Consider the following 25,431-nt stretch of genomic DNA (forward strand, 5'->3'; position numbering starts at 1 on the left):
ACAGTTATTGGAAAGGGGGAGCATCTTGTTAAAACACACAGATTAGAATGAAGGAAAACCTGTTTCTATAAGTGTTTTTTATTGGTTATAGGTAAGCCACACAATTTCACTGTCCCTCAGGTATGAACATAAAATGAAGGCAGTAATAGTTCAAGGCTTAACACAACATCACTAAATTTAACTTCATTAGCAGTAATAAGACACAAGAGGCTTCATAAATGCAGCTCAGCAGAAGTTTGTGAAAGGTTAGTATTCACTGGTTGAAGCTGTGCATTGAGGCACACAGACTCTTAAAATGGAAAACAAAAAATAACATCAGACAGTTGCTTTTCTTATTGTCTACTACTCTGAACAAGACTAGTATTCAGTTTTAAAGAAATAAAAACCAGTCAGACATTAAAGTCACACTGTTGCATATAATCCTGCACTCTGTGACACAAAAGGATTAAGTACAAGTTCATGATGAATGCAGGTGTTAGTGATAAAGCACAGATGCCCTAGTGGATACATGTCGATCATTTCAAATTGAAAGACTGTAGATTTATATTGAATATAAGGAAGGAACTTTTTGCAATGAGGATGGCTGGACTAGATGATCTTTAAAGGTCCCTTGTGACCCAAACCATTCTAAGATTATATGATTTTTCCATGTCATAGTATCCAGTCAACTCAAAGTCAGTAAATGCCTCCATTCTCATCACAGTGAAATATAACACAAAGTCAGTGACATGACAAAAGCCATGAATTCTGGCATCACAGTCTACTTTTATTTGTGTGCAGACTCAGAAAACAAAGTACTGTTTGCTCAAGCAAGACTGAGAAAGAAATATCCATTTGTCATGCATGTAATTACTGTACGGCTCCAGTATTATTCAGAACAGAGCAATGTACAAATTCATTATAGCCAGATCAAAGCCAGGCTTTCCCAGCATTAGCTGCCAGAAGATAATGCAGTTGGTGAAGTAACATCAGAGGGCAGGAGAGACATGGAGACCAGGAAGTCTCCAAAGCTTGTGCAATATTCTCACTACAAGTCCATGGAAACAACACTAGGTACAAGACATGCAGATTCTTTCAGTAGGAGTTTTCTAGCCTTGCCAATTGGAAATTTCAGTCTTCAAGAAATGATTCAGACATCAAGCCATTACCTCCTCCAGTCTGCTCTGTGCTTAAATGCAACAAGAGATAACTAAACTGTAACAAAAAATTCAACTACCCCTACATCCATGAATAACCCAACCACAGAATTTTACACTCTATCACCTACACTCTAAAAGGCCATCAGTTGATTTCATGGAGATATTAACTCTCTAGCCCTAGTCTGGATAATTTAAAATGTTTATAATTCCTGCCATAACTTCTCTGACTGATTCTTAATAAAGCATATAACTACCATTAGTATAGACAAAATAATCACCCTTAAAAAAAAAAAAAGAAAAAAGCCTAAAGCAAGTTCACATTACTTAATGGGCGTATGAGTTTAAAGATAGATTAAGATGTAAAATTTTTACCAATGTTCCTTCTAAATGATCTTTTTATTTTAGGGTTGTACAAGTTATCCTTCAAAATCACATTACGTAATACCACATTTTCAAGCATTCATACAGGTATTAGAGTGAGAAAAGAGAGAAACAGAGGGAGAGAAAACATAACAGTAGTACTAGTTGTGTGGAGAAGCTTGCAATAAGATTCAATATAATTTTCACTGTGAAAACTTAGTTCAGTGTCATGCATCTTTTACAAATTTTAACCCTTTCTTCCTGCCAATGGTTGAGTTAACTTCAAAGAATTCAGACTGAACAATCTGGTTGCTTGCAAGCATGGAGACAGACAAAGCTACATGAGTATGAGGCCTTCTACAGACAGCTTGAAATTAGCCTCACTGTCACACGTCCCAGTTCTTGTGGAGGACTTTAACCACCCTGACATCGGGAACAACACAGCAAGACATAAACAATCCAGGTTCCTGGAAAGCACTGACAGCAACTTCCTGCCACAGGTGGTGGAGGATCCCACAAGAAAGAGTTGCTGCTTAACCTCATACTAACAAACAGGGAAGGCCGTGTTAAGAGACGTGAAGGTTGGGACAGGCTTGGCTACAGTGACCATGAGATCATGGAGTTCAGGATCTTACATGGAGGAAGCAGGGCAGCAAGTGAGATTGCAACCACGGACTTCAAGAGAGCTAACTTTAGCCTCTTCAGGGACCTGGAATTAAATCTGAACAGGGAATTCAAGGACAGCAAGAAGAGTTTTTTTCTGATACATTAATAACAAAAGGAAAACCAGAGAAGATGTGGGCCTACTAAATGGAGCGGGGACCCTTGTGACAAAGGATGCAGAGAAGGCAGTTACTAAATGTCTTCTTTGCACTGGTCTTCACTAACAAGACCAAGTCTCAGGAATGTGACCCAGGAGACCAGGGAAAAGGAATGGTGGAAGGAACTTTCCTTTGATTAAGGAGGATTGGCTCAGAGAACACCTAGGAAAAATTAACATCCACAAGTATATGCACCCTGACATGATGCATCCACGAGTGCTGAAGGAGCTGGTGGACACCATAGCAAGGCTGCTCACAATCATCTTTGAAAGGTCATGGTGATCAGGAGAGGTGCCTGAGGACTGGAAGAAAGCAAACATCATCTTGATCTTCAAAAAGAGCAAGAAGGAGGACACAGGAAACTACCAGTCACTCAGCCTCACCTCAATCCTTGGAAAGGTAATGGAGTATTTCATTCTGAAGGCCATGTCTATCCACATGCTTGACAAGACAGTGATCAAGAGTAGTCAGCATGGATTTACTAAAGGTAAACCATGCCTGACCAACTTGATTGCCTTCTCCAATAAAACAATCACCTGGATGGATGGGGGGAAAGCATTGGATATTGTCTACCTTGACTTCAGCAAGGCTTTTGAGACTGTCTCTCAAAAAATCCTCATGGGCAAACTCAGGAAGTGTGGACTGGATGAGTGGACAGTGAGGTCGATTGAGAACTGCCTGAATGGCAGATCCCAGGGGATTGTAATCAGTGGCAGAGGGTCTAGTTGAATTCCTGTCACTAGTGGTGTCCCACATAGTTCAATACTGGGCCCAGAGTTGTTTACCTTGTTCATCAGTGACTTGGATGGAGGGGCAGATGCCTCCTTAGCAAGTTCGCTGATGGCACAAAGTTGGGAGGAGTGGGTAAATATCCCAGAGGGCTGTTCAGCCCTTCAGCAGGACCTCGACAGGTTGGAGAATTAGGCAGAGCAGAACTGTCTGAAGGTCAACAAGGGCAAAAGCAGGGTTCTTCACCTGGGGAGGAATAACCCACTGAATAAGTACAGTCTGGGGGCTGACCTGCTGGAAAGCAGCTCTGCAGAGAAGGACCTGGAGGTCCTGGTGGACAACAAGCTGTCCATGAGCCAGCAGTGTGCCCTGGTGGCCAAGAAGGCCTGTGGTATCCTGGGGTGCATTAGATGCTCCTGGAGAGAGTCCAGTGGAGGGCTGCAAAGATCATTACGGGACTGGAGCATCTCTCTTATGAGAAAAGACTGAGACAGTTGGGCCTATTTAGCCTGGAGAAGAGAAGACTGAGAGGGGGCCTAATCAATGTATACAAGTATTTGAAGTGTCAAGAGGATGGAGACAGGCTCTTCTTGTTGGTGCCAAGCAACAAGATGAGAAGCAACAGGCAGAAACTGATGCACAGGAAGTTCCACCTAAACATGAGGAAGAACTTCTTTACTGTGTTGGTGACTGTGCACCGGAACAACAGATTGTCCAGGGAGGTTGTAATGTCTCCCTCCCTGGAGATATTCAAAATCTGTCTGTACTCAATCCTGTGCAATATGTTATAGGAAGACCATGCCTGAGTATGGACGCTATACCAGATGACCCCACCAGAGGTCCCTTCCAACCTTACACATTCTGTGATTCTATTTTGTTTTGTTGAAATACAGGGAAAACAGCAAGAAACATTTTCTATAGAAGATACCAGAGTTCTGAATGAAGATAAGAAATTGGCAAAGATAATGGAACTGTAACATGCAAACAAACGTTAGAAAGGCCTATAGTGCCTTTTAAAACATAAGACATGAGAAAAAAAAACGGAGGGAAAGGATCTGGATACTCCTCTCAAGAACCTACAATACAATTCATGTTGTCAAGTCATAAAATCTCTCAATCATCAAGCATCATAAATCCAATGGCAAAAACTCCCATCTACCTCTGAAAAGGTTCTTCATATAAAATTATAGTACAAAGGACAACAGTGTACCATTATTACAAATTACTCTAATCTGAAACCAAAGCAGTCTGATGTATGTCAAGTTTCAGTCCCACTTTTGACTTACATGCTGACTTCACTGACTTTTCACTATGCTGCAAGTTACACAACTGGAGAGAGGTGTATAAAGGGTGTATTTATCTTGCAAACTATAAAGACCATGAAAACCAAAACTAAAAACATAAAAATTACCATATGATGTTTATAAAATCTACCAATCCAATGTTAGGAAGTGGTTTTTTGGTCACCCTTGCAGCCTGTGCTGCATTATGCTGCAATCTTCAACAATATAGAGGTGGTAGATCTCAGCAACTTCTCACCTAGAATCACAGTTACAGGAACCACCTTCTACTCCAACAGCCTGTGGTTAGCGGACAGCAGTCACTGTTCAGCTAGCTCTTTCTTTACTCTGAGAAATCATAGGAAAAGGCTTCTGGTTGTCTCAGTGCCATTTACTCTGTCAACTTCTATTTACTCCAACAGTAAAGGCAGTGGATCAGAAGCACCTTGTTTCTTTTATGAAGGGCTATGCATCATATACTGGATATCCTTTTTTTCCCCCTAAGATTATTTTCTTTTGCAAGAACACAAGATGATAAAACTACTTCCATTATGGAAAAGCTTTGTGAAGTGTTATATACAGAACTCCTGCCTCTGTTGTCTCACTTTGCTGTAGGGTAGTAAGAAGAATTTATGTGAAGTGAGGCATGCAATTAAAATTTCATTTACTGTGCCTCTGAATTTGGAGGAATGCAAGTTTTCAGTATGCCTTGCACACATGAAATACTTCTCAATATTCTGAAAAAAAAGGTCAGATCCCACAGCTCTTAATTTGGGAAGTAGCATTGGTAAAGTCTTTTTACCTAAATTTCTCTCTGCATCTGTTCCTCTGACTGAATGAGAGATAATACCTTTGATTTGCCTTATTACTTACTAATAATTTTAATTATTGAGATTACTAATCATAAATGGCATAAAAGAACCTCAAGATAATAGCTTTGTTTTCCAAACATGAATTAAAAGGCTCACAATAAATTAGGTTCAGCACAGAGTATGCACTAAGTATTTTAAGTCCTAGAAATAAATGAGGCCTAAATAAGGAATGGGCCCTTTAGAAAAACTAGTATGTGATCACGTTTCACAATGCATACCTACAAAAAAGCCAATGAGTAATATCCACACTACATTCACCTGGGCACTTCCTAACTACTTGATTCACTTCATTTTACAAACTATATATTCAGTTATGGAGTTTTAAATGGAATTTATGCAAAAAAGTAACATTACTTGTATACCTTTTCAATAATAATTTTTTCAGGAGTGAGATTTAGTATAAATTATACACAAAATGCTTTAGGTTTTATTAGAAAGTAAGATAATAATCCTGCAAGAGGTCTTTGTCCAAACTCGAGCTTTTGACAAGACATATGCAAGTTTAAAGGCAAACAGGCCCACACATCAGAGCTAGTGTGTTACAGAAAGAAAGCAGAATAGGGACAGGTATGCAGCCTGCACAAAGGACTGCTTAACGACACGGACACATTACTGTCCTCAGTCACTTAAGGTCAATGTTACTATTAATGTTTAGGCTTAGTTATGGCAACAAGAAAACCTACTGACAGAGGAGAAAAGAACAGACAAAACAGTCTCTTTGGCATTTCCTTTTGTAGACAATTAGGAACTCAGCAGGGGTGAATATGCAGGCAGCTATTATAGGGGATTAATAACCCTATATAATGATTCATAACTGAACATAAGTAATGTATGCAAATAAAACTGGAGGAGGTATTGTGAGATTTTCAGTGACTGCAGGTGGACAAGAACTTAATGACTAGATTTGACATGAGTATATCTTTCCATGGCATACCGTATACTAGTATAATGCTGGAGTCACTGGTCATTGCTGACTAATAAGAGAGTTCTTGGTTATAGAAGCTTTAGATATACGCTGCAGTTCTGCAGGCAGACGTGTGAAAAATCATAGACTTCTACAAACCTGACCACAGTCATGTCTCCTTAACATAAGAAAGATGTATTTACATATATTTTGTTCACACATTTTTGGATCCTATACAAGATACAGAAGCAATATGATGATATGAACTAGCAATCATTTAAGTCAGAAACTTACTATTTTTCATTATAAATATTATCATAAAATTTACAATATATGAGTGTTTTCAGTGTATGTTATTCTTAAGCACATGCAAAGACCTAAAAATGCAAAAATTTTGTTTATTTTGTATCATAAAGTTCTACACGGGGGAAATTCTTCTATAATAAAACAGGTGTGTGTTTCTTTATTCTTTATTGCTTTGACCTAAAACAATAATGCATACTATGTCTTACCTAGTAATTCATACAAAGAATTCAGAATAGATTTCCATGCTTCTCCAGCTTCCTTCCCAGCTACATCTGCAAAATGAGCTGCACTGCTGTATACATTCAAGCGATCAATACATTCAAGAACAAGGTTGATCATACCCTAAAAAAAAGTATTTTTTAGGTGCAAACAAAAAAGTTTTCAGAAATCTAAGAAAACACAACATGAAGGATAGGATATGCAAAACACAAGAATATATACGTGAAGTGAAACAAGTAATCCTTATGGAAAATTTTCCTTGACTGTGATAATAAAAACCTACCATTTAGTATGGTCAAATTAAAACACAAAAGGTATAATTTTAGACAGTTTTCTGTCCTGGAAGGCATTTAGGCATCTGAAAAATTATAGGCAACTATCACTGCCAAAGAAATAACAGACAATATTAAACAAGATACTTAAAGCATGCTTATTAAACCAAAACATCCTTCTGCATCAAGAGATTAAACTATAACAAAAGAAACTAATTCACACATAAGAAGAAAATTATGGTTAGAATTCAGAGCACTAATATTTAAGTTTTTTAAAAAAGAAAAAGGAAGTAAGGCCTTAAATGAATTTCTTTAAATAAACAGGAAAATCAACACATCTAGAGAGATTATAAATGTAGCAAATATTTTGAGTCTTATAGGATAAAAAAACCCCAAACAATGCAATCATACTCCACATTAGATAGCAGCACTACAGATGTTGTGAAAGAATACTTGCAGACAACATGGTGGAAAATCAAGAGTAAAACTGAAAGAACTACCTCTTCTTGGAAGAGGTTCTGGCGGTTCTTCAGTGCTCGGAGCCTGTTTTGTTTGTTTTCATGCTCCAAATGTTCATCAGGGGGGTGAAAGTAGCCAATCAAGTCCTGAAGGCTCAGACTGACTGACTCAATAGGCAAATCGACAGTGGAAGACTTTACTTTTTTGCTGAGAGCATCAAGGCCCCTATAAAAAGATGCAAAGTCTCCTGAATATTGAAAAATTAATTTATCATTCAAACTCTTTATTTATTTAAAAGCTAAGTTTGTTTAGATGCCAAAGCCTGAATCATTTTCTGACAGCCAAGTAACTCCTCAAAAATTATATATGTCTGCCTATTCTCTACATAATAATCTACCCCTCTCTTCCCAAACATAACCTAAAAGCATCAAAAATGCTGTTTCTCTTACATTTTTTTGAAATCCAGAAAACACATCAATATTTTACCTACACATGTAGTAGTTTCAGAGGCAGAGGAAAAATAAAGAGAAGTTACTGTAAATCTGTACGAAGCATCATGAAGCTGGAATGGACAGAAGTTAAAGAAACCAGTTCTGTGGTGCCGAAGAAGGTCCAGATAGCCCGTGGAGGCTCTCAAACACATCTCTAACCTGTTCTTAAGCCTTCTTCAGTGCGGAAGATTCAGCACTTCCGCACACTCCATCCCAGCAATCCATTAGCCTTTTTGCTTCCTTAATACCCAGTTCACGCTTGGCCTTGCAGTAGTCTATGACCAATTTCTCCTAGAAGCGGAGGGCTGACTGTCCCCAACCATGTTGCACCTGCCCCTGGCTGAGCTGAATCCCCAACAAACTCCATAATCCAATTTTCCCTTGGTGCTGGGCTTTCCAGACCCCTGATATAACTCTCTCCTCCATTTAAACCTCATCTTTATTGAAACACAGGCAACACCTCACCAGCACTATCCAGCAAGTGGAAGGCGAGGGCTTTCCCTTGCACATCCCTTGCACATCCATCAGGAAGATGATGGTGGGCAGGGGGTCTGCCCCAGCAAGGGCTGCAGGAGGCCCTCAAGAACCTTCTGCAAGGAGCAGGAGGAGCCATGAGGGAGAGAGAAACTGGGGTGCAGAGGGCTTGGGAAAATAACACCCATGCTCGAGGAGAAGGGAAAGGTCTGGAGATCCTGAAGCTCTGCAGTAACCAGCCAGGGCCCGAAGTGCTGGGAGAGAAGCAGCCCTGAGCAGAAGGGCCCACCCTGGTGGCACAAAGCAGGGAAGAGTGGGATTATTTGACATGTGATTTCTCTTATGACTTATTCTGCATTCTGCCATTGTAACACAGTTATTTTGCTAGCTTATTTTTGAGTAAAGCCCAATTATGTAGCAACGAGGTCCTTTTTGTGTTCACTGGTGGTCTTCAGATCAGCATAAACAGAGCAGAGCAGCCCACCACACCCATACAGTCACCCACTCAGCCCCATAACCATCTCCCTCTTTTCTTTCCTTGAAGGCACCAAAGGTTCCCAGCAACCTAACCCACAACTGTCCTTGCCAGTCCTTTTTCCTGAGCTGTACAGCACCCGGCTTGCTCCCAGGATTCATCTCCAGGCCATGATATGGAGCACAAGCCTCATTTCATACTCTGCTTCTTGCTGGATTAAGATAAAATATTTGGGACAGGGTGGGAGGGGAGGTGATATGCTTGTTTTTTGATATTTGATTTGGGGTTTTTGTGTGGTTGGTTTAATTTTTTAAATCTCTTACAATAAATGCAATGTTTCAAAAGGATAGCTACAAAAGTTATCTTTCAAATTTAATTTTTATTCTGAACACATTATCCAAAGTGCAATTTTTTTACTGTCTTCGTGGGAAAGAACACTTAGAAGAATAATTTTCATCCTCTCCAATTCAGCTTTTTCTTCTTGGAGTAACATCCTGCCAAAACTGAACTGTTAAACACTACCGTGGACTCCCTGTGCAATCCACAAAAATCTCCACTGTAATTTAGCAATACCTTAATTTGTGAAACCTTATCATTAAATTCCCTTTCTCTGTCCTTATCTTTTATGGCATTCTTAGAAGCTTCTAAGAAGCTGTATTTTTTCGGAAGTGACCTAGGACGTACAATTCTTTTGTATTTTAAATGTCGTACAGGAGGCAGTTCTCCTGATAGGTGATTTTCTCTGTTGTTATTTAAGTACCTTGTTAAATGCTTTTCAACAAATTGACATGTGTATGTCTTTGGCTGTGCAACAATTTATGACATAGTTGCTTCAGGTCACCATCTCCCACACTGTTTTTTCTTGTCACAAATGAATTCTTATGAAATTCTTATCATTCTATATAGTCTTACTGCTTATCATTCTTTTTCTAATACAAGCTACACTAATGAATGGGCTTTTCATCAATTACTGAAATCGGAAGCAATTGAGAATTAGCATTTATCAGCGTTATTTAGGAGGACATTTGGAATAGGAAGATAAATGCGAATTGCATAAATCTGACAGGATTTTTAAATGGCTAATTACTATAAAATAGAAACATTCAATGTTTCAAAATATTAAAGAAAAAAGTAACATTAAAAGGGAACAAGTAAGCAAAGTGTAATGTGAAGGTAGAGAGAAGATATAATTTTTAAGAAAAGATTTTCTTGAGACTATGAATTTCTTCAGTATATTTGTGTCTTTAACAAATCTGTAGTCATACAATTATCTCCTTCTTCCAGGTTTTTCAAGGAAGAGAACTCTTAAAGCTATACTTAGAAAAGGAAAAGCTAAATGATGCACCACATGACTTAAAGCAAATGTTGGCAAGGAAAAATCTCTCTTTTATGGTTTTTTGCATTTTCAGTATGTTATACATTTAAATCAAGATTGAATGATAAACTGGTAGTAGAAGACAGAGAAAAGAAACTGACCAGTATCTCTCAAGGCCCTTATCTGCTGATAACACATAACTTGACAAAGTCTGCTTTGAGAGGAATTCATCTATTTTTTTTCTGAAGTCTAAATTGTACACTGTTGTGTTAATGGCCACTTCGAATAAAATAGAAGAGAAAAAAAAGAAAAAGAATAAAAACATAATTTTAAAAGCATACCTTATAAACCTATTGAAAAGGAAGACTGTACTACGGATGACACGTGCTGTACGGGATTCTTCATTCTGAGATCTGGACAGTGTTAAACCATCATCCATGTGACCTTCATGGTGCATTATTGCCTGCAAAAGAAAAATAAGGATTAGTCACTGCAAAATGAAACATTATTTGTAAATAAGAAGTTTGAAAACTCACGTAGTAAGGGAGGCTAGGAAATGATGAAGTCATATACAAAATAACTATTTGATTAAAAACAGATAATTCCATGTTTTAGTTCCTCATTTCCAAGGGCACATTTTACTGAGCCAGCAGGTTCAGTGCCATAATAATCTCAAAGCCACAGCTTTTGTAAACAGTATATTTTATTTAAAAAAAATAAAAAATCTAAGGGGTTTTGCTTGCTGTTTGTTTTTATCAGTGTTAAAAATAGTTCCACTACAAAGCGGCAAATCCCTAAAGCAGACATGGTCATAACAGGTATTCTTTACTGGTTCTGTTTTCTGAGTGTTATTGGCCTTCTTTTCTTTGAGTGAATGCTTTGAGTGATTTCCAGTAACTTACAGTTTTTCATGTTTAGTTATCATGGTTCTGAAGGCATTCAATCCAGTCTACATAAATATTTTAAACTATTTATGGTAACAAGTTTTTTTCATACACGTACATGTATACACACACACCCACATGCAATTTATAAGACTTGTATTACTAAAGTATTTAGTAAGGTAACTTATTTTGAATTATTTTAGAATTCTTTAGGTATTACAATTATTAAGATTGATAATTTTGTTAGTATTATAATCACTAAAATTGTACACGTATAGAAACTGTTTCCTAAATATTACCTTTATAGAATTTTATAGAATATATATACATTTATATTTATACACACATACGATAACAGAAAAAATTTATATATAAAATTATAAGGTATGTCGTTTGCTCCAGCTTTGTAGTTCTGGTACGTAAAACAGTCATGGAAAATACTATAGTGTTAAGTTGTAAAATAATATTTTTCCTACTTCATGATGCTGAGCTAGCATTCTGCTTGGCTATTATTATTCTATAAAAGAAATCTCTCAGGGCTCAAGACTTGAACATTCCAGACCAAAAAGTAACACACTTACAATGTGGAAAGAAGTACTTTGAACTAAAAGCATCCTCAATCCAAATTACACTGAAGAAAGGAAATTTAGCACATTCTATAGGCTATTACTAATATTTAATTTGAAATCAAGTATATCCAGATTTATCAACGTTTGTAGGTTAATGTCTAGAGGCTGACACATGCACTTTGTTTGGCTTTCAGTTTAAAAATTCAGTACTCACTTAACTTTTTTTAATATGTGACTGAAAAGAAACCCAACCTTTCACACGGTAAGCATGCTAAGGCATGCTTAAAATATTTGAAACCCAGAAATGAGTTGTTTCATATAGTTCCCTTCATTTCCTACCCCCACCCACCCTATCAAACGGTGACTGAATGAAATGGATTCCTGTTTAGAGTCTTACCTTTCGCTGCACAGAACCCATTCTTACAGACTTTGCATCAGCAGACTGGTACGTAAGCCATAGGCCTGTATCAACATGTTGTATAAAGCATATTGAATCTCCATACTTTATTTCAGGTGCCCCCATTCCATCCACCTCTTTTCTTGTCCCTATGTCCAACTTTTCCTGAAGAAGACAAAAATGTATACATGAACAATAACCAACATGTTAATATTTGCATAAACCATTAAATACCAGGCACTTGTCCAAAACAGGACCTAAAAGAATATTTGAGATCCTTCTTTAAATTAATTATTATAAAAAAGAGAAAATGTAACTGCTAATTAAAGACATAGAGAGAGAAATCCCATCAACACAAAAACCTCACTTATTCATTTTACCTGCACAGAAAGAACTAGGATCATAATTGACAATATGTCATTATTGAAACATAAAAGCTTACAAAACAACTCCAAATACTTTGATTCCCCTAGCTGAACCAGGCATTAACCTTCATAAGCTTTTTCTTGGGAATTTGGGGGTTTTTTTCCAACCTGGAAAAGAGGAGCACCATCCAACTGTCACTGAGAGATGGCCTTTAACCTATCACTGCCCAACAGCAGGCTCAGTATTTCCTGAGCAAAGCAATCCATTTCTGTGTGTTTGTGACTAGTCTGCAAACTAAGAACGACATGACAGCAGTTGCTTCAGGAGAGGAAATGTAGTATCCCAAACAATACTATAGTTTGTGACTGTAATCAGAGGTGTTTCCCCAATACCTAGCTCTTCTAAGAACCAACTCCTTCCCCACAGACATCAGTTTATAAGACAAATAGCCCATGCATCCTGCTTCATAACAGATCATCCATTTAATCTCTCCAAAAACATATGGTTCAACTGACTGATATGCCTATTCCACTGTATATTCAATGTGGAACAGAACCCCGTTAAGCAAATACAGCTTCAACATTCTCTGTTTCTCCTGATAGCAGTAGACGACAAGCATCTTCCTTCAGCTAATCAGAGTAATGTTACAAATAGTGAGACAAAAACTTCTACTTGTTCCATCCTTCTACAACCAGGAAAGAGTAGAAGAATAACTACACCATACACATGTGCCTTGGCAGATGTGGGAAGGCAGTTTCACAGTAAAAGATGACAAAGATTGGTTTCTTTAAATGAACAGACAACGATCTCTAGCTTATTAAAGCATTTTTAAAAGCATTACTTAAGTAAAGGGAGATGTCCTGTAATCAGATTTTCAGCCTACAATTATGAATGTATTCTGAAGCATTTTGAAGTAAAATAATACTGAGGTGAAATTCTTATAATTACTTTTCATAACATTAAGCTTTCAGATATAAAACATTCATCAATTCAGATTGTTTTCTGATTGTTTCTGGATACAGATGATAATTTTATTACCATGTAATTGGTTGATTCCTTAAGTACTGAAATTCTTATTAAAATCTTGTTCATTGATACATGCTAATAACTGATCTATTAGTAATCTGATGCCAATAACTGAGTTATTGTGTGCTTCTATTTCATTATTAATTCATTATCTTGTTCATAGCATTTCTCTAAGTGTTGCATTCAATTCTTTCAAAAGCTAGCACAAACAACCTGAATGTAATGACTGCTGGAAATTGAAAAGCTACTTATAATAGGACATTGCAAACAAATGATGATACAAGAAAAGTTAAGTCCCGCTATTGTATGAAGAAAAAGACAGCCTGATTTCTAGCTCTAGTCCTTCGAATTCTCTTCATAACTACAAGATAGTGTGAACCTGTGTAAATGTACTGTACTTTTACATGGTAAGATTTTCCTTTTTCAAGTCTCACAACTAATTTTTTAAGGTATGAATATAAGGATTCACAAATTTTCTCATAAAGCACTGTAAATAACATGAGGGATTATTTATTTAAAATCTTATTCCATACTTTGTTTAAAATTCACTGGCAGGAACAAGGGGTTTTTTGGTTTTTTTGTGGTTTTGGGGTTTTTTTGATATTGAAATCTTCATAGAATTAACATTAAATTTACTTAGCATAAAAATTGCAGTGCCAACAACTTGTCAAACAAGATCTCTGTTCTCAGCAACGTAAGTACACTAACAGCTTTATGTGTAGGCTTAGAGCCCAGATTGAATTCAATCCCATAATCTCTTTCCTGCAAAAAAAATATAGTAGCCAGGAAAGCACAGTGTAAAAACTGGACTAAATATAGGATAGAAATGGAAGACTAGAGGATGATCTGGGGCAGCAGATATTAGAGCATTCATTTGGGGATACTGAGATTTTTGGGGGAGTGAACAGGAACCACAAATTGCTTATAAAGGGGAAGATTTGAATGGAATGCTGGCTTCATGTCAATAAACAGTAGGTAGTACAGTAGAGAAAGTTCATATAATAAATCAATCTCATTATCCAGTGTAAAATACTTTTCACCAGTGAAAATTAGGATCTAAAAAACATCAGAAATCACCACGTCACCAATTAATAATTGCACATTGGTAGAGATATTAAATTATGCTAGTTTCCAGCCTCCTACACTCTTACCACATATGTAACCTGTCATTACTTAACCATCTGTCATTTTTACACAGAAAACCTTAAGTTTTATTGCAGTCTAGACCCATTCTCAGACCATATACTTTTTCTAAACAAGGATCAAAAATCTTCATTTATTACACTGGAACAAACATCAGCAAGTGGGTTTTGCAACAGTCTGTAAAGCACCTCAGTAATGCAAAGCAACAAGAGTGAATTGGAAATGAACAGATTTAATGAACAATATACCAGATTTTCTCCAGAAGAATGTGCTCTTTATGAATAGTTTGTAAAGTTTGTGAACAATCTTCACATTTTTGTTGTGGGCTAAATGAACAAAATCATTTTAAATGGTTTCATCTTACTGTTGAAAAAATTATTCTATGAAGCCTCACCTTAAATGTGTTATTTCACTCTAATGTTTCTGTTTAATTTCTTATAACATTCCAAAATGGATTCCCATGATTAAGGCCTGTCCTTTCAACTTTACCTCTTGTCATCCAACCCAATCTATAACTTTTGTGGCATACTTTTAGTCAGGACTGATATTCTAAAAGATCTCACTGATTGCAAGAAGCTAATTCATGACTGTTTTTAAGCAGACATTAATATATTTTCTATGAAATTTTTTTTAAGAAAAAGTTGAAGACAAAAATACAAGCCATAAAATTTTATTTAAATTGATATATTTCTGTCCACTGAAAAATACTACAGACAGGAAAAGCGGACTTGGTACAAAATATATAAACATTTCTAAATTGGTAAAATTACCTTATTTCAGTGGGAGAGTGATATTAAAATTAATCAATATTGAGCAAATGGAAGAGAGAAAAAGAAATCCTCAAAACTTGATCACTACAAACTCAAGTCTATAAAAGAGACATATGTTTGAGGGATAAATTGTAGATATCTGTGGACATCCTGTGCTGAATGAAGCGAGACCACAAGAGCAAAAAAAAAGAAAAAAGTATTTTTTGAATTTCAGATGCTTGAAAGGCTTCAGCTTTCTATTTCTCTTCTGGGTTATTTTTTTAAATGCAGTACTGGGAAGCTAACATGTTTAAGATAATGAGCCCTTGCAAATAATAAGGGTAAAACAACAATAAATGATAAGCCTTTACATTTCCATCTGAATCTTAAGATTTACAGGGAATACATTTTCAATATTTTCTCCACAAACATTAAAGCCACTTTTCATTTAGAAATTGAAGTTATTATCTACTCACACACTTGAAGGAACTTAGTCTTTAACACTTTCTTCTCCCTTATTTGTTTTTGCCTATTTAGAGTTAACTTACTCTTGCACAATAAGTGGGATCTTCATAATTCTTCTCACTTTTCTTCTACTTTTCAGGTAGTGGAAGGAAGAATTATGACTGTGGTAAAATAAAAAGGGCTGAAATTCCTATAAGAAATATCTAGCTCCTTGAAATACTTCCTGGTATTAATGCTCTGTAGTCAATAAAGAAGGTTAGGGACTCCCCTTATCCATGAATAATTTTTTGTGTGCTAACAGAACAAGGGAAAGGTTGAATGATTTTTTCATACATGCTCAGAGGCAAAGAGACCCTAAGTCTGCATACCTTCTCTACAGAAACCTTCCTAAAACTGTTATAATTTTGAAATCTTTATTTTAACACTCTTTTCCAGAGAAGGAAGGCACCTGAAAATTTTTAATGCCTGTATCCTAATAAAGTGAAACATGACAGTCCTATATTATAGAAGTCCAAAGCAGGAGACTGAATCACAGAATTGGTCAGGTTGGAAGGGACCACAGTGGGTCATCTGGTCCAACCTCCTTGCTCAAGCAGGGTCATCCTAGAGCACATGGCACAGGATTGCATCCAGACTGGATTCATCCCCAGCAATGAAGTGCAAACTATATACTCCTCCCCTGTGGTATCTCTGTAATTCCTGTCACATAAGTCTTTAGTTAAAATGAATGTGGACATCCACATTATTTACTTCAAATATGATCTTCCAAACTTTCAATTTCTTTGAAAATCCATATTTAAGCATCAGTAAGACTGTATTTTTCATGTGCTGATTAGTTTATAGACCTCTCTGAGAATTCTCTCATGTTACTTCAAGAATTGATTACCATAACATGTTTCTACCTGCCCTAAAGGCTTTTATCTCTGCTGTGCTCAGCATAGAATAAGTTTGGTCACTAAAAACAACTAACCAAAATATGCTAACCTTTTATTTTGAGCATGGTAGAACAAAACCATTTCAAAATATAAATTCTCAAAATAATTCCAAATAAGCAAATTCAGGCTGGAAAAAAAAATAAAAAGAAGAAACTTCAAATACAACATTATTTAATCTCCGAAACACGTGCATATGCTCCTCAGAAAAAAAGAGACAAACCACCTTATTCATATCAACAAAAGATATTCCGTATTGCTAACAATTCTTGCCTTCAAGTATTTTTTTTACTAAAGAAAACATGTAACAGTAGAGTGCAGTATATTGTTCCACTCTTTTTGGAATAACCCCTGCTAAAACCCATCTTGAAAATCAGTGAATGGATTATTCTATCCCTCTTGCTTTCAAGTGTTGAGATCTATAATAGCTGCAACAGGAAATCCCCAATGTAGCTGCACTGCATTGCCTTAAAATATTTAAGCATTTTTATGACTTTTCTAATTGGTTTTAAAAAAGATACATTGTCTGCATGTCATAACAATCATCTGAAATACAGTCTTCATTATCAGAGTGCAAAAGTCTATATACCTGCTTTTGGGTGTTATTCTTTTCTTATCTTCCCAAGTAGGCAACTAATTAAAAATATGTATAGTAAATGCTACAGAAGAGCTATTGAGTAATTCTGTTTACTATTACTATATATTTTAGAAGCTAATTTTTACAACAACAAAATTATTGTTGGCAAATTCTCAGAGACACCATGCAACAGGTGAAAAGTATGAGAAAGCAAAGGATATTAAAGAATTTATTTTCTTATTATTATACTTAATACTATACTACAAAAAAGTAGTTTTAAACTTTAAATGCTTATTGAAGGTGTCAAAATGAAAAGTCAAACTACAGTAACTTCAGATTAGACCACAATAAAGTATCTGCTGAAAGAAATCCTGAATTTCCAATTTAAATTCAGTAACCCACAATACTACAAATTTTTCCTGTAACAGCCAAGAGATCTAAGCAGTGAAGAACCAGAGAAGTTAATCAGAAAAACAAATTAGAATTGAGTAAACTGTTCAAAAGTGGGCGAGCAGGACAAAAAATCCCCAACTAACAAAAAATTACACAAAAAAACCCAAACACCCCAAAACAAAACAAACAAACAAACAACATACAAAAACAAAACAAAAAAAATCAACCAACCAAACAAAATAAACCAACACACCACAAACAGACAGACAGGTAGCAATACACAAAGAAAGTATCATAAAAGAAGCATTCTAGATATTGATTATACTGAGTTTGGGATTTTTTTAAACAGTGAAAAGTAGAAGGCTCCAGTAATCAATGCAATCACAACAAACAGAAAATATCTAAATGTTGTTTTCCAAAGAGATTGAAATTAGTACTAGTTATACTAATGCTGCACTGACTCCATACCTTGGAAGACCGAAAACAGAATGCTGTAGATTTTACATCCGCCTTCTCTTTGTCTGTAAGAAGAAGACTCTTGTCATCCAGGAGACTTAAATATTTTCCTGTTGTTATATGTCTTAGTCTGAATGGCTGTCCCCATCTAATGTGGCTGCCACTCCACCTAAGAGAGTTCATAGAAAACATTTAGTTACAAAAAAAAAAAAAGAAGATTTTAACTACTAGCAAAAATATTTTAAAGTACATTATATTTTCAACTACTTGGCGAAAAGATAAAATTCTCAGTGTTGGAGTATCGGCAAGAAAATGGCTATTTTGTGGCTATAAAACCATTCTAATAAATAATCTTAACATCCTAATCTCTTCCTTTGCACAGTCTGCTTTCGTTCAGACTGAATTCCTCATGAGAAACAGTACAGACCGCCTACGGAAAAGGCGGCTTATGCTGTACACAAAGAGCTTAGATCTGCCAGTTCTCTCTCCAATATCTCATCTACCAGCAGCTGGGTTTGTTCACTCTCCCAGAATCCGCATCTTCTAGCAGTCAGCACACTTTAAGCACACTTAAAATAGTGTGCAAAAATAAAATGGATAAACAAATAAATAAATAAACTTCCTAAAATAAATAAGAAAACTTATTAAGCCAAGAATGGCTCAGATTCTTCATATAGGAGGAAATAAAAGAAGAAAGGCAAAGCTGGTCTAAGCTCCCCAACAATTACTCAAAATACTGGTCACAGGTTTCTGACTTCCTGCCTTAAACTGAAAATTCAGCCCTTCTGTACTTCCTGATTAATTCCTGAAGACAAACTTGTGTAGGGGTTACTAAGGAGTATCTATTTCACAAAGGCTTTTCAGAAGGCTTCTCAAATATTCCTTAGATCAGAAAACCCTCACAGCTAGGATGTTTTCCTGGGTCTTCACAAAACTTTCTTCAGTCTTATATCTTCAAAAGTTTGTATTTCAGATGTATGTGGCATGCTACTTTTTGGAGAGGAAATCATACACTTACTTTGTGTTTGCAAAATACCCATCATAATGGAATTATGACATAATGCCACAGTTCTGATGTGCTTTTGCAAATACTAGAAATTCTCTATGCTTACTGTGGTTTTAAAAAAATAACAAGTTTTTATGTTTATGTTTTGTATACATTCATGTACAAGTCTGCAAATACCTTAATTAGCACTTTAGCAGGTTTAAGTCATTTTTGTTTTCTATGACATATAGATGTAGCAGACTAGAGCACTTACCTATTTAATAACAATACCTGGTTGTTTAAATGTGTTTTCTTAAGAGTTGGTCATACTGTATGCAAAGTATGGAAAACCAATTTGGCAGACATTTTCAAAGTCCGTGAGTTTTTAAAATGCTTCTATTTTGTAACAAGATTTATTGCATTTTAGTGATTAAACTTCTACACCTTTTTAGCTACTGATTCTAAAGAGGCCAGAAGAATGAAAAGGTTTTCACCCTCAGCTATTTTCTTTTTTAGACTAGAGTCTCTTCTGTTTAAGTTGAGAGAGCTCTGAGGAAGAAGGAAATATGGAAGCTTTATATCTTAGAAACACATTTCCCTTTTTCTGTCTTCTGCACAGCAAAGTTGGTATACTCCAGAAAAGCACATCTAAGTCCAGTATTCTAGCGTTAACTTCTGTTCTCAAGTCAGTAAAATGTCAGATCATGAATCTCAGCTATTGTGTTGCTGAGTCTGGTAAAATACATGCACCTTTCATATTACAGGTCATGCTGGGGAGTTGCCTTTTCTCTTGTTTGATTCAATTTTCTCTTGGGCCTAACAGCTATGGACCATAAGAAAAAAAAAGAAAGAAAGAAAGAAGTAGTGCTACTGAGCCATGCCCCTAATTCATCCCTGCAGGACAGAAAAATAGCAATCGTGCACTTACATGTAAAGCCCCGCAAGTAGAAAGAATCTTGTGAAGCCATTTCTGACTATTAAAAACATTGTTCTGCAATGTGAGAATATGATCCCTGTCACCTTTTGAGAAAGCAAGCAATGATGAGTAATAGCATTTAGCATTCTATGGCATGGAATCTGCACAGGTACACTGCCCAGGCAATTTTTATGGGACTTCTCCACTACTGAACAGAGTGGAGGAAAAATGGTTCCTTTAGAATCATACAATTTTAGCACAATATTATATCTGCAGTCATTCTGGGAAGGACTACAACTTATTGAGAACTTCAGGCATGCATATATTAAGCTACAAATTGAAGCATTTGCATGAATGGTAATGGACTGCAATTCAACAATTAATGTATATAGCTATTACAATATCATACAGGAAATAGATCGGTGAGGGACTTGCAGGAGAGAGCATTATTCTTGGGATTTTATTTGTTTGGGTTTTTTTCCTGGTAAGAAAATCTTGAAAAGAAAGATTACCACTGCCTTCGTTATAGTTGTTTTGACAGTTCTTACAATTTCTTTCTGTCATATATGTTCAAATGTTTACCTTCAAAAGTTTGTATAAAATGCCTATTAAAGTGAGATATATCATGGTTGTAACAGATGTTTCTTGAATCTCCAGATTGGTCCAGTACTACTGCTTATTAGGGAAGTACACACCATGAGGAAAATAAAAAGCCAGAGACCCTTCCACAGTTTCATTGTTGTCACCGTCTCAAAGTCTATTTTAATCCAAAGGAAAAATCTCACTGCCCTACCACTGACATTTAACGTCGTCCTATTAATAAAATGCACACACAGAAAACAGCATCATTAAAGTGTAACCTTTTCATAAGATGTCCTGATTCAATCTCTAAAAATCAATCATTTATTAGTATCTAGAAACTTTATCAGAAGCACATATTGCAATACTTCTTAAGTACAATTTTACACTGCAATTACCTTAACAAACAAGGCATAATTCCTTACTATCACTCCAACACTTCCAACAATGCATGATAGCATTTTTTTTGTAAATTTTTTTACTTCCAAATGGCTTAAGCAAGTTGGGGGAAAGGGTGTCACACATGAATTTAAAAAAAAAAAAATCAGTCCTGTTTATGTACGTATGTGTTAAAAAAGTAAATGGTGAATTCACTGACAGCTATAGCAACACCAAAAAATAATCAAAACACACACACACTCTACAGGAAGTTGTTTAATTTTAATGAAAGTGATATAGAGTATTTTTTAAAGCTTATTTTAGTCTCAGGGCACGTCTCCAGGATGAAGGACCACCGCCTCCCTAAGATCCTGCTTAATGATGAACTTGCCACTGGCTGCCACAAGAGAGGAGCCCCGAAGAAAAGATAAAAGGACTCCCTGAAACAACATCTCCGCTTCGAGCATATTGATCACCATAACTGGTCTACTCTGGCCTCCAATCGGGAGGCCTGGAGACACACCATCTATAACGCTGCTGATGCTTTTGAGAAAGCACGCAGGATCACCCTTGAGGAGAAAAGACAATGCAGAAAGAATCGTGCCTTGCAGAATATACCATCTAAGGAGTCTTTCTGCTGTGCCTTTTGCAACCAGACATGCCTTTCTCATATTGGCCTTTTTAGCCACCAACGCGCTTGCAAGAAACGTGGGTAGAGCCCTTCCCAAATCTTCGTTCACAAAGCCTAGCCATGATGATGAGTCTTACTAGTCTGAATTTATTATTATCATTCTGATTTTATAGGATCACTCTTACAATACAAAAAGTATCTTGCCAAAGGTACTTCTTTTCTGAGATGGATTTTACTTACGCAACTCTTAGAGTCTCTAGTCGCCAAAGGGAACGAGCATGAATGGACACAGCACCACCTTCATAATGGACAGTTCTGAAAACCAAGCAAAGCCATAGACTAAATGCTCAGCAGAATTCATCATAGGTGTTTGTTCATTTAATCACATCTCTCATTTTAAGACTGTCAAACAATTATTGCATTTGTCACATTCAAAGGTTATTAGATTCAAAACCCACCCATCAATTAAACCTTCAGATTCAGTTACTCAAATTTTGTTTTAATTGTCTTTAGCATCCATTATTGTGACATTCATAACAGCAAAGTTTATACAGTGTTTGCTTAGACATTTTTCTTAGTGTTTTAAGGATAGAAAATCTGGGGAGGGTGGAGGTAGAAATAAAATAGCCTGATAATTAGAATATTTCTAGATTCTAACATAAATATAAATAATTATAAAGATTTGTGATCACTGCATACATCTCCTAAGAAAGGTAGTTTTTTCTCAGAACTCATACTATTAAAATAACTGCAACTTATTACATTGAATCATGAAAACTTACTCATTTAGCACTTTATTTTATTATCATAACACCTAAAGTCTTACAACCACACTGATACAGTTTTCACACATCTCAGATGTTAACAGCTTCCTATTTACAAATTTTTATATGGAATGACCTCTCTAGTTCCTGCATATACCCAGAAATCTAAGTGTCTCTAGAAAACAGTCAATTAAGTCTAAAAAAGGTGAAGGGTTTTTCCTCCATTATTCTAGACACAGATAAGTGATCTATATTGGATGCACAAAAGGGCTGAGACCTATGGTCAAGGAAAGCCCTCAGTATGTAACCTGCTTTGTCTTAAAAGTAAACACTAAGGAAAGTTAGCATTGCCATTCTAAATGTAGGGAGCCATTCTTTGGATTGCTTCCTGTCTGCGTCTGTATTTCCACCTATGGCCTTTCCTTTGGGAAAATGAATAAAGGAGTCACTTATGCAAAGGAGTGCTGTCACTATGCTTATCAGATCAAGCACGTCAGGGAACACTGCCAAAGAATGGCCTAGTTTTATGGATCCTAGAAGAGCTTATGGATTGAGTAAATGCTGCAATCTTCAGCCAAGATCAGGCACTGCCAAAAATAGCCAGAGGCATAACTTTAGGGAATATTAATAATGAAATGGCAGGCATTCCCCATTCTTTGTTAGAAGTAATTTGTTGAGGACTACAAATTTGGAATCAAGTACATAGTACATACTAGGCTTCAGCTTCCAAAATCCTCCTGTAGATATAATACAGAGGGACTGAATGCTTAGCACAGAGGAAAACCCAGCATTGAAAGAGATAGTTCAAAACCAAAAGAAATAGTGAGTTAGAATATGTTTCTTAGTACTATTAAACATACATGAAACTACAGATGAGCTAAAATCATCTTGAAATATGGTAAAAAGTATTATGGAAATAAACACTTCCAGACACTGCAAAAGAATGAAAACAAATGATATAGGAGAAAAAATTAGTCAAAACCCAAAATAAATACATCTCATTACAATTACAGAACCACTCATACTGAACATTCATGACCCAGCTATAAATGGAAAGTCTGGCAGATGCTCCATGTAGCAAGAAGAGGCTATGGGTGCATACATAAATATGTAAAAAAATTCTCCCCTTGACCTTATATCCACTGTTTTCTCCAACCATTATCTTAGCCATTTGTTGAAATGGTTGTGGTGCTAGGAGCAGCTGACAGATATTGGCAATGTGAATGAAATTCAAAGGCCATCTTACTTTTTATTGAAATTTACCTTCATTAGTATAGTAAAACGCAATTGCTAAACAACCTTGCATTGAGCTGCTTCTCTGTTCAGACACACTCTCTGCTCTTCAGGTAATTGTTGAAATTTTTCTTCTGTGACTAACAGACTGAGACTGGCTTTATGTTGTAACATCTCAACAATAACAGATCAGATGTCACCCTGGTTGGGATTCTTGGGTTGGGACTGAGAGGTTGTGGGCTGTTTGTTTGGGCAGATTGCGTGGGGGTATTGTTGTCGGACTTTTTTTCAAAGCTGAAACATTTTGATTACATCCTGGCATATTTCAGTATGAACCTCACTCACAAAAATGCATTGGGAATTCTTGCACTTGCATATTGCATAATACAAAATTTAACAATTTTATTCAGCAGTATTCAAGTCATTAATTGTATGAAAAATCAGGTTGAAGCAAAGGTTTAAATTCATAAAAATGTTTCATTTTTAAGTTGGTAATTTTTTACTTTGCAGGGATGAAGTTCTTTCCCACAGCGGAAACACAGAAACTTTCACTAGTTTCTCAGTCTGATTATTCTTTTAGAGCTAGTTTTGGATTACACACAGCAATGGGTAAGTGTAACATTAAACACCTAAAAAAAACCTCCTATGGTGAACTTAAAAGAATGGCTTCTGATGGGTGAAGTAGTTTTATGTGACTATCCATCCATTATTTCCTTTCTCTGTTCCTTTAAGGGGGAATCATCAGGTAAGATGAGAAAAATGGAAAAGAAATAGAAGAAGTCCTAAAGAAAAACATGCGATTTGTTTACCAGAGGAAATAAAAAGGATTCTAGGGTTGTCTTTTACTTCCATATGAACAGACAGGTACAGCAACAACAGAGGGAGTAAACGCTGAAAGACAGTAATAGCACCTTGGGGACAAAAATCAAAAAGGTAGCAGCAAAGCCTCAGCAAAAGAATAGGTGACAGCAATCTGGAGAGGGACTGAGAAAAAGCTGGTGGCTGCAGGGCTAGGGATCAAGGATCCCTACTGGGAAGCAAAAGGAGAAATCTGTAGACTGGAGTCAAGGATGGAGCAACAAGACTTTGTAAGGACAGGAAAAAAGATATATGCTACAAAAAAAAAGTTAGCACAGAGCACTAGAATAGGGTGTTAAGCTCCTGTGTTTTTAGCTAGATACTGTCTTTGGTACAGAAAAGATGGTAAAGAAAAGGTGGTTTTGAATAAAAGATTTCTTCAGTGAAGGGCAAGTCACTTGGTCTTTACCATAACAGCATGCATACTAACCATTGCCCCAGAGCAGATGAATAAATTCATAACCTAGACCATCTCAGAAGTCTTCCTGCTAAAGAACTGAAAGTTCATCTTTAGCTCCTTTCATTCAAATAAATGTAGTAAACTGTTTGGAGATTGCTTAAACCAACTTCCTCAGTACTTGTTATACATACCATTTGATAGGATGCACCTCATTTCTTTTTATATACTTCTGATGACAGTTCAGTGTTGGAAAGGAAGGATGGTTCATTACATTTGAATCCTCCCTGAAGCTGACACTGGTAAGTCATATCAGATACTGGTACTACTAGGTCAAATGAAACTGCTTTTTATGACATGAAATTAGTGACAAAAATTCTCTGACTCTGAAGGAGTTACAACCTATTTACATTCACAGGATAGGAAAAAAAATTGAATTACAATGTGCAAAGAAGATGTACATTTGCCAAACAATAGAGAAAACCCCCACATTACAAAACCTAATGATGAAATTATAAGTCATGTAAATGCACAAGGAAAGTGCAAATAACAGCAGAAAAAGTGAGGATAACAAGAAGCTAAAATGAGTGTTCATCTTCCTCAAAGCTTGAGATAAC

At 36.2% G+C, this 25,431-nt stretch overlaps 1 protein-coding gene across 10 annotated transcripts in view; it reads right to left on the minus strand.

The window, feature by feature from the left end:
- The window catches only part of RYR2 (ryanodine receptor 2), a 394,099-nt gene that overhangs the window by 183,121 nt on the left and 185,547 nt on the right, over nt 1-25,431 (minus strand). For all 10 annotated transcript variants that reach the window (XR_003534458.1, XM_027684666.1, XM_027684677.1 and 7 more), the window contains 6 exons: nt 21,803-21,877; nt 18,086-18,242; nt 11,967-12,131; nt 10,458-10,579; nt 7,403-7,586; nt 6,618-6,753 (listed from right to left, as the gene is read on the minus strand). Coding sequence is in view for 9 of the 10 variants with exons in the window: in XM_027684666.1 (XP_027540467.1) it covers nt 6,618-6,753; nt 7,403-7,586; nt 10,458-10,579; nt 11,967-12,131; nt 18,086-18,242; nt 21,803-21,877 (839 nt within the window). In the remaining variant the exon portion in view is untranslated. The remainder of the gene's footprint in view (nt 1-6,617; nt 6,754-7,402; nt 7,587-10,457; nt 10,580-11,966; nt 12,132-18,085; nt 18,243-21,802; nt 21,878-25,431) is intronic.

The sequence above is a fragment of the Neopelma chrysocephalum genome, unplaced genomic scaffold, assembly GCF_003984885.1.
Source record: "Neopelma chrysocephalum unplaced genomic scaffold, ASM398488v2 Primary Assembly neopelma1_23, whole genome shotgun sequence".
Taxonomy (NCBI): domain Eukaryota; kingdom Metazoa; phylum Chordata; class Aves; order Passeriformes; family Pipridae; genus Neopelma; species Neopelma chrysocephalum.